The following is a 13,863-nucleotide window of genomic DNA, read 5'->3' as shown; positions in this document are numbered from 1 at the left end:
CCAAAAACGTTGATTATGAGACCCAACAGACCCTGCGGGGTAAACAGCTAGAGGGGGCGGGGTGTAAAGGCCCAGTTTAAAGAGGTGAGTTTTCAAGACAGATCTTAAATATCTCTAACGATTCTGATTTGTCTTATTAGCAAAACAGGGGCAAAGAGTTCCAAAGATTCAGAGCAGCACTGGCAAAAAGCTTGACGGGGGAGAGACGACACACGAGAGAATGTATTCGCTCTGCACAAGACATGCGTCGGTGGAGCAGAGCAACCAACGAATCGTCTGCTGTTTGGAAAATTAAATGAAAGCTACTCTGTCAACACGGTACTAAGGATGGAAATGTGTTTTTGTTTTCAAATTGGTGGGACATGTTGTCCTTTGTCCCATTACCGACGCCCACGTACGAACAGCCGCACTCAGGCTCGCGCGCAAAAGTACAAACTGTGCGGCAGTGATTTAAAAACAACGGCGGGGTTTTTTTCAATCATGTCATGCCAGAATTTTACTCCCAAATGTTAAAACCGTTCCCAGGGAATATAACTTGCAAGCGACTTGGGCAAACGATGTTAAATCTCATTAGCAGCGACGCCAACATCATCAATTGAATGCGTGCATTCATTGCGCGCGGTGGGGGGGGGGGGGCGTTAAACGAGAAAACGATATTTTAGCAACACGCTCACATCGGCAGGCAGACAATCAATGCCAGGGCACTGTGCCCTGCGGAATGATGAGCAGACGCGAGGCAGTGCCAGCATGCATCCTAGCTTTGCCCCTTTCCAGCGAGGAGATTGTCAAAAATAATGAAGCATCTGATTTGTTTTCGCTTGTCCTCTTAGCCCATCTTCTTTGAACAGACGACGAAACGATGAAGAACTGCACCAGTTCAGACAGGTGACATCGTCGCGTGTATACAACAGGAGACAATGTGTCACGCCTATACAAATGATGTAATCGTCCTTTTGTTATTATGGCTCAGCAGTACAGCGAGCCAACTCGCAATCCGGTGCCGTGGTGGTGAGATGTTAACTCCATCGCTTGGTATACAGGTCATGTTCTCTGCCCTCGTAGTCGCGTGGATTCTTCCCTCCAAATTTAGAATCAACATCACACGTTTAGAGGATTTGGCTGCTCGAAATTCCCACGTGATAAGACATTTCATTGAGATATAATTTGTGGCCAGGTTGCTTCTGAAAAAGATCTATATAGCTCAATGAGGCCTTGTCTGGTAAAATAAAAAATAGTTTCGTTTTTAATCAGTACGTTGCAAGTTCATATCCTGGTTGGGGGTTGACTCAGCCTCATCATCTCTGCGGTGGATAAAATAAGTATCACATGGTGGGGCATTCAACAGTGTTTTTTCTAGAGATAGGCTCATCCCGTTGCCATAGAAAAGTGGAATTTCCACCCCTCAACGCCCATTTGAGCGGGAAATCCCATCGACTTTCACTTTGCTTGCTGAAAATTGGCACCTGGTACGAGACGCGCCTCTGGTCCACCACCCGTGTATCTGCTACTCACGCTACCCACACCCCCGGTGTGACTTTCCAGCGAAAATGATGATAGTGCGATCGTTATTTTGCGACGGGGATGTATTTTGCCGGTGTTCTTGCCTCATTCAATCGCTGGACATGGCGAAGTAGAGAGGATCAGGTTATTAAGTTAGCTTAACAATTAGGCTTTCACGACCAATATTTATTGAAAATAAAAGTTGCGTCGGGTGGTGACGACACATTTATACTGACGCAATCTAATCCAAAAACTATGAATTATGAAGCTAGGCCTAAAAAATATATATTCTACGTTTTAATCCCGACCCGAAAGACAAGAACAACGTAAGAATTCCCGTGAACTCTGCTGAGCAGGGTCATGTCAGCTTGCTGAAAGGTGACATGGTGCTGATGCCGTTTCTGCAGGGACTGTACAGGTCACCGAGCTGTAAATAGCACTCTCATACACATTGCCCACTTAAGCGGTGTTCACGACATGACGTTATATCACACGATGACAAATAAACATCCCTGATGTTGGGTTTAAAATATTCATATTTGTTTTAGCTGCACACAGGTTTCTTCCACAGCAAAACATAACAAGAATCCCAGCATGCCTTTCGTGTTAAACGGTGTATGTAATATTATTTTCAAGCATCGTATAAATTGCGTATAAATCATAATTTGTTTACAGCATCCACCCATGTTTTTCCCTCAGGTGTTTAATTGTCTCTTCCAAGGTAGAGAAAAGTGATTGTATTCATCTTTCATCATGCAAATGGGTCATGGCTGCAGTACATTCCGCACCAAATCATAACCTCTAGAGCAGTCGGGAGCAGTCGGGCCCCACGGTGCAGCATCTAAGCGAGGCGCCAACCCGAGGCCTGTTTGGCTGAGGGGAGACGGCGTTCGTGGCGCAAGTTGATTAACAAATATAAACCGCAGTTGGTCGACAGGATTCGCACTTTCAGACTTTCAAATTCTCCTAAAGTGGGGGGGGGGGGGGGGGTAACTCCAACTTTTTCCAAGACGTCTGCCCAGCGTAGAAGAGTAGGGCCAGAAATACAAACGAATGGGAGTCTTCGTAGAGCTCCCTCCAGTGGAGTCCCTTCTGCCGGCAGTGGCTCGAGCAAGAAATTGCAGGGCTGACTGACGGCTTTACAAATTATTACCTCGCGCCTCAGCGATGAGACACCCATTTCGTCGTCGCTTGCGTCCCGATGGTTTTGCTCGAAAGCAGCCTAATGCGGAGCAGGGCCCAAACTGGGGCGGACTTTACAATCGGCCCCCGTGGTTGATGGGGTTTTTGCCTTGGCTGGACAGGATGTCAGTTTGAATCAGGCAGTGGACAAACACTGAATGGATGCCGTAAATTTCCAGGGCTGGAGATATCTGAAAAAATATCCCAGAATTGCATAGTTTGAAAGAATGTTGCAGAACAACACAAAAGTGCTATAAGACCACAGGCTTAACATCCACTCGCCGGAGAGCTCGTGTATTGATTCTGCTCTGCAAACACATTCATCAGTTGAGTGAATAATGGGAGTTTTAAAAAAAGAACCTGCAAGCTTCATCTCCTGGGGCACTCACACAAGCTCGCCTTCACAGAAAAGTGCTGAAGCTATCCATAACTATTCCACATTCGGACTCGGCGTGATATACAGTTTGACGTCAAAAGGAAACCAGGATCGTTTGAACGTTCGTGTTAAGTCAATTCTATCACAGTGGATTTTGTTTTATTTATTTATATATACAGCCGTGATCATGCAACAAAAAAAAGATGTCATTGCAACACCAGCAAGAAAATAAAGAATGTTCGCTCCAATAGCGTGAATTATTAAAATCGACAACATTTTTTGGGGTTAATTGTGAGTTCAAGAGTCAAAGAAATCTCCAAAATATGTTGAAAATATTTCATGTAATTTCACAGCAGCCATATATAAAAACTTCACTATCGTTAGGCAAAACTAATTAAACTTAGCGGGTGTACGGCATATCAGGGCTACACGTCTTTCAATGAATCCTCAAAATTAAATTACTTTTTGCCTTCTTCGACAAGTTTCATTTATTTTTTTACGTTTTACCTTGAGATTGTGTGTGGCTGGTGTCGCGTTAGAAAAAAATTGCATTCGGAACTCTTCACGGTGAGCGAGCGATGCATCATCACTTTGTGGCAAAAGAATGGCTCTGGCGTTATGGCCCTGGCGTTATGGAGGGTGTCTGTCTCTGATCATGATTGCAGATCCGCAATTGGCCTTCCGAAGATAACTTTTTGAAATTAAATTTTGCCGTTTCACAAACCACCATCCCCTATTCTTGGTTAATTAAAATGTGAAAAATGTTTTGGTTAATTAAAATTTAAAAAATATTGTATTGTATATCTACGTGACTTTACCGAAAGAACCAAGAATATGAATTACTGCAGTCACGAAAGTTTTAAGTCAAAATTCCACCACCCCCTGCCTAGTGCCCAATTGTTGTTGAGTCGCCCCACTTCTCCAGAGGACAGAACACAACGCAGAGTCTCTACTCATCATCTCCGAACTTTCATATTTTTATTGTTGTTGTTGTCCATTTAGCCGACCTGTCCCCCCCCCCACTTCGAAATGATTAATGAGGAGAGAGGGACAGGGGAGACCGACTACAAAGGTACAGGTCTACGTTTGTGGTCGCTTCGTAATAATGATCGCGATTTGTGTTGGATATGGCATCCGATACACCAGGGTCGTCTCAAACTTCTTTACATCGCAGCCATCTCATCACCTCAACACATTTGAAGGGGGCAGCCCCCCTCCCACACCCCCCCCCCCAGTGGCAGCTGTCCCTGTGTGGCACAAGGTGACTCAGCACCTGGACCTGCAAACGGGCATCAGTCTGCTGCCAGTAAGGGGTGGACGTGGTTGGGGGCAGAGGCGACGATTGCTGCTGTGTGTGATTCCAATCGAGACATTTGAGGGCAATTTAATACTTGAAAAATGTTACGCAACCTCTTCTCCAGACTAGTTCATACATTTTAAATTCCCTGCAAAGTGTGTTTGCTACAGATCAACCAAATTAAGTGAAGAAAAATATAATTAAATTCAGTGTGTGTGGGTTTCTTTAGCGTGTGTGTGTAGCGACAGCTGAATGAGGCTGAGAAGATCAAATCACTACATTTCATGGGCGACTTCCCAGATTGCATCGCAAGAACGCCTCATTTGCTCACAAACTCTGAGCTCTCGTGAGCCACCTGGCCAGCGCCAATGAAGTGACAACTTGGACCACTCCGTTAGGCCAATTCTGACCGGTTTGTCGCGCGCTAAGTCCGTTTAACGCCTCCTTAAGTCACCACGCTTATCATTAAAAAGTGCAAATACGTTGAAACATATATATACTGAATGCAAATGTATTGTGCTTTCCGTAGACCTTGTGGGGTTTTTTTCCATGAGAACATTTTAATTTGTGTTTCCTGTAACTTTTCATCCTTTGTGCGCTCGTTCATTTTTATTTTTAATTAACTTTACGTCAAGAGTAGGCAGTATGCACTGATGGCCTTAAGTCTCCAACAATTAAGTTTGTATTATTTCCAAGTGATACATTTGAGCGGCCCCAGTGCTTGAGTGCTCAAAGACGAGCCAACACTGAAAGATCAGGAGCCAGAGGTATTGTTTTGGAGAATCTGACAAAAAAATTATGTTTGGCCAATTCAGTATAGGTAAGTTTTGCATGTGAGAGGAAATTGGAGAAATGCATACAGGGTGATACTACTCAATGTGGGCTCATGAATCCACTTGCTGTACTGCTATCCCTGGCCACCTCGAAAACCCAATAAAGGTTTGAGATCTTTACAATTAACATGATCGACAAACCCATGTTTCCAAGGGCGCTGGATTACAGGCATATGCCACCACACTTTAAGTAGTAAAAAGAAAAACTGCTTTAGCAACGTATTCTTATATTCCACTGTCAGTTGCCAACACAGTTGAAAATTCGTACAATTCTGGAGGCCTTTGTAAAATTTCTAATAAAACTGAACATCATATAACCACGTGGTAACAAGTGCACACTTAGCCTATGTAGTAACAGAGCATTTATTTCAGCAGTTAATTAAATTCCAAGAATTACTTGTATTGCACCACGTTTGTTCCCTCTGATTACACATTGTGCCTTTAAATATTTAATGCATTTTGGGCCAGATTTAGATCTTCAACGCAAACGACTGAATAAAATGGCCGAAGCAATCTTTTTCGGCAATGGAGCCAGTCGGCACACTTTACCCTAAAAAACCAAAACGTTACCAAAACGTGACAGATCGGTACCTTTATAAGGCACCTGAGCAGGCCCCATGACTGCTATCTCGTGCCACTGTTCGCGGAAGAGCAACCGTTCGAGAGTGTGGCTTTGAGACATGCCCATTTAGAGAGTATTTTATACCAACTCTTTCAACGCTGGCCGGGAATCTTGGAAGAGGTAGGGGGTACCCACACATCACCTCACCACGGGACCTGCCAATCAAACTAAACAATGAGCTACTATATAGCTCTTTTTCAGAAGCTCAGTGGGCCCTACCTGGTAAAAGAAAGTTTTAATTAGCATGTTTTGTTTACGTGACAAACCTTACTAATTGGCTTTGTCGGTTGGTGGCGGGTTAAACAACACATTTATATTTATGATATCTAACCCCAAAAAACTCTATTATAGATAATATTGGTCGCGAACGCCTATGTGTTCAATTGGGCCAATGTTGGGATTTTGGTTACAACACTTGACCCAACATTCCATGGTTACTGGGACCGCAATAAAACAGTTTTCAGCAGTAATAAGAGACGGCCACTAGTAACGAATCATGAATGAATTACCCTTTTAAGGGTCTAAAAGGGCAAAAGTGTGGCTTATTATCGGTCCCTTTCAATGCGCACAGCGTCCTGCTGCTGTAAATGTGTTTAACCCACTGTAGCAGTGCAAGCGGATACAAATCGTTATTCGGAGCTGTACCTGGCGTTGGTGGTGATCGCCGCTGCTGCTTTGGAAGCCACCATCCTGGGACCTATCCATCTTCTTGGCATCTCCGTGCCTTGCGTAGCACACTGCAAAATTGCAGACAAAACATCTTTAAAGAAAGACAGATGCGGTGGGTAAGCAAGAATGTCTGTTTACATGACCTACGTAACAGGAAAATAAATCAAAACCATTGCAAACACATACACAGCCCTCCTGGTGAACGTAACAGTAGGGTTGCCGCAAAATATACTTTTACAATGACGTGATGATTACCGCCTGATTGTGCATGTGACATGGCAGCACTGCACCTCGTGTGGTAGAATGCACACAGCCCTTTTTATTTCGGACCACCTACTCAAAAGAGTAAAAATTGTGGGCCACGCTATTTTACACAGCATCAGGAACAACGAGGCAACTATTTGCCATTCTAATCCTTGTCAGGAGCCATTGGTAGAGTCTGACCAGAGTCTGACCACACACAGTGCCTCAGGTAGGCACTGTGGGTGTTGACTTCTTGTGAAAAAATATTCACCATTCTATTGCAGCAATCAGTGCCATTGTGTGCATGCAAGGTTTCTTTATGTCTTGGTTGTAATTTGTTATTTGTGTTCAGATTGTGAGGAGCGGCAGCGTAGTGGTCTAGCCACGCTGCACTACGAAACTGGCAGAGAGACCCGAGTTCGATTCCCGCTCATGGCCAACACCAGTGATGATTATCTGAACCGGTCATGGGCCTCCCCTAGGTCGACTCAACCTCCAATGAGTACCTGGTGTGGTGTGTAGTAAACATTACCACTGGGAAGACAAAGGCGGCCGGGCGTGGTGTTGGCCACCCACCCTCTCGTGTGCCGGATTAAGATTAATTTAGTGCTGTTATGTTGCTATTTATGATCATCTGCCATTCTGCGCTAACTTCTGGATGGAGACCTCAATAATAACAACACTACCACAGCTGGGCCTGTGTAGATGACATATTACTTACTCCAATAGGCAGCCTGTAATCATTATTGTTACCTCCCCTTTGTTCAAACATTCATGCGAATATCTCTTTGGGCTGGAATTCCATCAGAGCTGCACCGAAGTTGTGTGTTCCTGGTTATGTATCTCGCTCAAGTCGGCTCGTTTCTGTTAATTGTCTCCGGCTGTAAGTTATTCAGCGGTCTCCTGTTATCATTTAAAATATTCCAAATGTACCCGCCCTGCGTGTTCTAATATACCAGCAAGGAAATAAAAAATATATACCAATGCTTATCGTTGAACACAACAGTTTCAATTACAGACCAGCTTTGGACATAGACCAATTAAAAGATACGAGCAGCCCTTTTATTTTCTAATCTACCATGCGCTCGCCTAAGAACGTTAATTCCCTAGTGAATAGGAGCAAGACGTGAGTAGGAGGGGGGGGGGGAGACCGCCCGGGTGTATACCATCGTTCTCTGCGAGCACGTGGTTCAGGTTGTCCACCATGCGTGTGAAGCCGCAGTCCAGGCTGCGGCGGTGCAGGTCCTTGGCGTGCCGGTCGGCCTCGGGCAGGGAGTGGCACGAGCCGAACTGCTCCCTGGAGTCGGCGGAGATGGGCGGGAGGGGCCCCGCGGCTGCGCGGGCCATGCCCATGGGCTGCACCACGGGGCTCAGAGGGCTCTCGTCCTCGTCGGAGTTCTGCTCGGTCAGCGACAGCCGCCGGGCGCCCTGCGAGATGGGCAAGCTGGACGGCTTCGACCTCATCTTGACGCCCGCATTGAAGGGACTGCACATGCCGTCCGCCGACTGTCCCCCACCTCCCTGGCAATTCTGCTTCGAGGCCGAGAAGTCCAAGTCATACACGGTCGACGGCCTGGACCTCCGGACGTCCAAGCCGGAGAACGAAGAGGAGCGCGTTCGGCTCATCACGGACCTGTAGGCCGAGAAGGAGCACGAGCGGCTGCTCGTTATGCCGCAATCTGGCGGCGGCCTCGCTTTGGGTTCTTCAGCGCCGTACACGGAGGAGGGCCGCAACCTGCCGCTCTCGGGTGTAGGCATGAGAGGTGGCTGCGCCCTGCCGTTGGACGGTCCTGTTATCGAGAAGGACCTGCTCCTGTTGAAGTCGGTGGCAGAGGATGGCCTCGCCCGGGCCTCGTCAACTCCGTACACCGAGGTCGGTCGGGACCGGTTCGCGCTGTACGGGGTGGGCGAAACTGACCTGTTCATCTCCATGTTGTACACGGAGCACGGTCGCGATCGCTTGTACTCAAGGTCGTACAGACCCGACATCCTGGAGGTAATGCCGTCCAGTCCAGACACAGAAGACGATCTTGGCCTGGAGCCAATACCTCTGGGAATGCAAATGTCACTTGTTTTCAAGTGTGGCAGCCCGTGGAAGCTCTGCTGAGACTTAATACTTTGCCTAAAATTTGCAGATGTATCCCCACCCTGCAGTCGTTTTTCCCTCAACACAACAGATCTTTCCATTTTGGGGGAAGAATTCTTATAAGCCAAAAAATCCTTCTCAACATCCTCACTTTTGTCAAGTGATGGGAACTTAAAAATCCTACCGTCTAAATCGGGTTTTCTGCTTTTGCTTTGGCTTGATATGAACGGTGGTGTTAGCTGCTTCGCTGCCTCTTTCTCCAAAGTTATTCGACTCATACTGTATTTGTCAGATCTTGATGCATTCCTGTACTTATTATCATTAAGGTCAAACATCAAAGGACTCACCACGTGATCTAACGACTCAGACCCCCTGCGAAAACCTTGCTGTATTTGCCTTTTCATTTGTTTTTCAAGCGGATCTACGGACGCCTCATCGGACAAACTCCGGAACGGGTGGGCTCTAGTTGCCACGGGGATTGCGATAAAGTCGTTGGCCTTGTCGGGCTTTTTGTTGTACCGGGAATGAGCTCTTCCTTGGCTTGAGGATCCCACAAAATCATTTAATTCGGTCGCGCTGGGTAGACTCCTGCTGTAAGCGCCGTCCGAATTCTGAGCGTCCATTCCATCCACGAGAAAGCCTCCTCCAGTCAACTCACTGATGTCATCTATGAGCACATAATTGCGTGGCACCTGCTGATCCAGGTCTGTGTAAAACGACTCTGCTGAAATGCTCGACAAAGGACTGCCCACGATGCTGCCTCGGTCGTCGAGAGGCAGCCTCATGTCGACGCTGTCGCCCAGGCTATCTGTCGATGTCGGGGACATCATGAGGGGATCGTGGCTTTCAATGACCTCGTAATTTGTCAATAGTTTGGGCTCCATGCTGGACATTTGCCCATTGATGGGTTTTTGAGAATGGAACTGCAGTTGTTTATGACTGTACTGTTGATATGATGAGATTTGGGTGGACTGACATCCCGGTGAGACAGAAAATCTGTCACTAAGTTCTTGACTTTCAGACCTGGACGCACCAATATTGTTAGGGACTAATGCGTGGTCCGATGCAGACAAGTAGCTGTGCTTGTGGTAGTCTGATGGAGAACTGGTCATGGGAATGAACATTGCAGGTGTTTTATTTGCAGATCCATCATCTTTGCTTAACAAACTAGATGATTGAGAATCAATGCTGCCCTGGCTGTCCGTCATGTACCCGTCATGCTTGCTGTCCCTTGTCGGGAATTCCACTGGGCTGAACATGTGCTGAAAATGTGTGCCACCTCGGTGGCTGCTCTCCGAATATTCACCGTACGGTTTGCTACACTGCGTGGGCTCGGCCGCGTAGCAAGAAGATTGTGCTTTGTAATGTGCATCCGCGACACAAGAGTCCTGCTGCTGTTGCTGCAGCAGGAGCATCCGATCGTCCGTCTTGCTGCCTCGAGCGGCCCCGTCGTGCCCGCCGAGGGAAACCTCTTCCGGCGCCGTCCTCGGTCTCTCCGAGTGCTGCCCGCTTCCCGCGGACTTTGCCTGACCAACGCGCGCCTCGCCGTCCGATAGGCAGTCGCGGCTCTGGCCGCCGGCCTCCCGCAGGAAGTCCATCTTCCTCTTCTCCCTGTCCCTGACGAGCGCCTCTTTGCGTCTCAGCATGCCCATCTCCAGGTGGCGCAGTTTGGCGTCGATCTCGCGCTCCTCCTCGTCGAGGCGCGCCTGCTGCTCACGCAGCTTGGCCGACTCGTGCTCCACTAGCTCCAGCTCCCGCTCGATGTCTTGACTCAGCTGTCCGCGCGCGGTGCCCTGCCGGACCGCCGCGTCCTTTGGCCTCGGCTGGAACACCATGCCACTGCCGCCGCCGCCACCCCCGCCGCCGCAGTTGCTGCCGCCGCTCGGAGCACGCGAGATCCTCGTGCCCTCGTGCGCTCTGCGCAAGTCCCGCGCGGCTCCCGCCATTGGCACCGCCGCCTTGCCACTGAGTTTGAGCGGTGCGGGGCCACGGGCGGACGACGAGGCTGTGCAGGGGGCATGTGCGGGAGGCGTGGGCAGTGTCCGCTTCATCGATCTGCCGTCGGCTACATCATCTCGAAGTTGGATCTGAAACAGCAAAACGGAGAGACTCAGATTTAGAAACCTTCCCACCCCCCTGGTTTTTATGTGTGTAACGGAAGGCGTCGTTGGTGATCGGGCCGGACGACAAGAAAAGGTGAGAATGCCACATTTCTAAATTGGGGCAACGGTGTTTTTTTCCTCCAATGAAAGAGGAAGAGTAACCACGGAGGAGTGGCATTGTCAGATTGTCAGTCTCTTCGGGTGTCACACGGAAAAAAGGTTCGGGTTAAAGATTTCATCAAGCTCCTGAGACACTAACAAGTTAAAGATTACGCCCAGTATACACTCCCAACGACAAGCCACGGCGAGTAGATCAAATCAGCGAGGAAATTACCTCGTGCCTAAAGTGGGAGTGAAGCGCATTATTATCATTACAGTCGATCATTGATAATTATCCGGCACCGCGCGATTATCCAACATTATCCGGCAATCCCGGGCCGATCCGGAGAAATCGGCAAAACCACTCCAAAGGCTATTTATTATAACCAGTCCGGCTATCGGCAAGCACCATGTGCGTGACAGAAAAGCTAGCCACACTTGATTTCAGTGTTTAATATTATATGCAATACATTATATGCTACATACAACAACTTAATGAAAATACCGCACGTTTGTACATCATCGCGTGCAGAGTCTTCGAGTTTGGAGTGGTAAGTACGGTACAGTAAATAGAGTAACTTTTTTAAAAGTAGGATATTTATTTGTGTTTATTTGTATGTTTATTTATGCTAATTTCGTATAGTAAAATTGTAAACACTAAAAAAAATATATAACAACACCTACAAACATAACGTCATACAGTAGTGCAAAAATAAGCTATTTTAAATAATGATGTGATTATCGGGCGTTTTTGAAAATCCAGCGCCACCCGAAGCTGCCGGATAATCGATTAATTACTTTATTATTATTATTATTGCATGCACGGCTCTTATCTAACGTCTCCTTTTAAACAGAGAAGCACGGTCTCAATGGGCCTCTTCATAATATAGCCCCACTGATCGATCCACTGCTGAATGAGGCCTACCCCTCACCGCTATCGGTCATGTTTTGGCCGCACGTCAACGAGCCGTGCCAGCTTGGTTTTTCCACCGGCTATTTACGGGGCCGAGCCAGAGCCAACCCCTAAAGCTCTGACCTCACGAGACATCTGGTTTGTGGGGGGGGGGCAAGCAGGGCCAAGGGATAAGTCAGCGGTGTTCATTACACAACGAATCTCGACTTGGTAATTGCGTGTGCCCGTCGGCAGCGCAGCTCGGTCACTGCGGTGGGAACAAATCACCTCCTGAGCTAGTGCGGGGAAGAAGCACGAGATGGCAACTGCAGCACTACGTCAAAGCGTGATCAAGGATAAACCAAATCTGCAGGTGCTGTTACGATTTCGGAGGGCATGGGGCGGGTTGTAAGGATGCAGCACCTGTCAGGAGCTGCCAAGCGAGAAGAAAGTTTTACCCCCTGCAGGCATTGTTCATCATTCGGCAATAACACGGGGCACTGGGGGCAATACGAGGATTGATCGTGACTGTGATGCATTGATTCAGCACGCAACACAGTGAGAACTTTTCCATTAATCAATCGGGTCATGGTGAATTCCTGATTCTTTATTACCCCAGGCTCGCAATGGACAGGTCCGCCCGCTGTTCATAAATTACACACACGAGCACAGCAGCTTCAGGCTCGTTTTACCGTACAACATTTGAAATGATACATCTCCACGCATATTCAAATCATGAACATTATTTGTAGCCGGATAAGAGCACACCGAGGCAAAATACAATTTTGGAAGGGAGGTCTAGGATGCAAAGCGTGGAAACAAAATAACAAAACATCTCAATGATGAAAAAATATATAAAAAAAGACGTAAGTCGAAAAAAAACTACAATAGTCCTCAGTGAAGCAAATATAAACGATGGTGGAGCTGGGAGGTCCAATGATTTGAGTATAAATTACTCCCAATTATCAGTTGAATGACTCGACTAATCGGATAACACGAAAGAGGTCCCCCGTGTGTGGGAGTTGATCGGTGTGACGTCATCAGCATCCTCATTATCTGTCAAACTGGGCGTGGCTTGTAGGGGTTTCCCTCCTTTGGGAAGTACAGTAAATATGTGGTGGGCGGTTGCCATTTGTTAAAGGTGCCCAAGTAATCGACCACAAAAAAATATTCGATGTCAACGTTTTGTTGATTAATTCGCTCATCGTGCTGGCTTTACAGAGCAATTCTGACCACCTGGCGGAGACGATTCCTGCTTCCCTGATGGCCCAGTCCAATCCTGAATCACTCCTGGCAGAATTATAGTTAACAAGTGGCTGAATTCATTTTAATTAAAATGTGGGAAAAGATCATGCTGCAATTTTCTTTAAAAAAAAGTAATTAGCCATCATGTGAAAAGGCAGTAAAATAATGACTTCCAGCGCAATATGAATTGCACCCAATAAATCTCGAACCAATGCTGTCACGGTATGCCCTCAAAATATTTAGTGTCACGCAACTCGTATTACATTGTAATTGTCTAATCGTTATGCAGCGGTAACGAATGAGCGACTATTACTGTACTATCCCGCCTGGCAGCTGCCTGGATTTAGATGACAACGATCAAGCACATTCAGCTCGAATGAAAAACACTTTGCCATCACATCCCAATTGAAGAATCAAGTGGCGTCTTTCAATTCCAGTGAACCACCAAGACGCACATCTGCACCCTCAAGGACGCGCGAGTGTAAGACGTGAAACCGGTGCTGAAGCGGGCAACACTGACATCAAGAGCGTTCGCGTAACCAAGCAGCGACTACATTATAAACAAGTGGCCTGGCCGAGATGATGCAGTCAGCACACGTCCATGAGAGGAGGGTAGGAGGAGGGCAAGGAGCCATCCATTGAGTACGTTCGCAAAAATCTGTCAAAACTTGACTCCTCCCTGTAGGCACGCGTACTTTTTACACCCCCACCTGAGTA

At 47.3% G+C, this 13,863-nt stretch overlaps 1 protein-coding gene across 3 annotated transcripts in view; it reads right to left on the bottom strand.

The window, feature by feature from the left end:
* Positions 1-13,863, bottom strand: part of LOC144945647 (uncharacterized) — a 105,299-nt gene that overhangs the window by 59,350 nt on the left and 32,086 nt on the right. For all 3 annotated transcript variants that reach the window (XM_078874195.1, XM_078874198.1, XM_078874197.1), the window contains 2 exons: positions 7,889-10,895; positions 6,456-6,547 (listed from right to left, as the gene is read on the bottom strand). In XM_078874195.1, the coding sequence (XP_078730321.1) occupies positions 6,456-6,547; positions 7,889-10,859 (3,063 nt within the window). In that variant the 5' untranslated portion in view covers positions 10,860-10,895. The remainder of the gene's footprint in view (positions 1-6,455; positions 6,548-7,888; positions 10,896-13,863) is intronic.

This window comes from Lampetra fluviatilis, chromosome 38 (assembly GCF_964198595.1).
Source record: "Lampetra fluviatilis chromosome 38, kcLamFluv1.1, whole genome shotgun sequence".
NCBI lineage: Eukaryota > Metazoa > Chordata > Hyperoartia > Petromyzontiformes > Petromyzontidae > Lampetra > Lampetra fluviatilis.
This window is presented reverse-complemented; position numbering and strand designations above follow the sequence as displayed.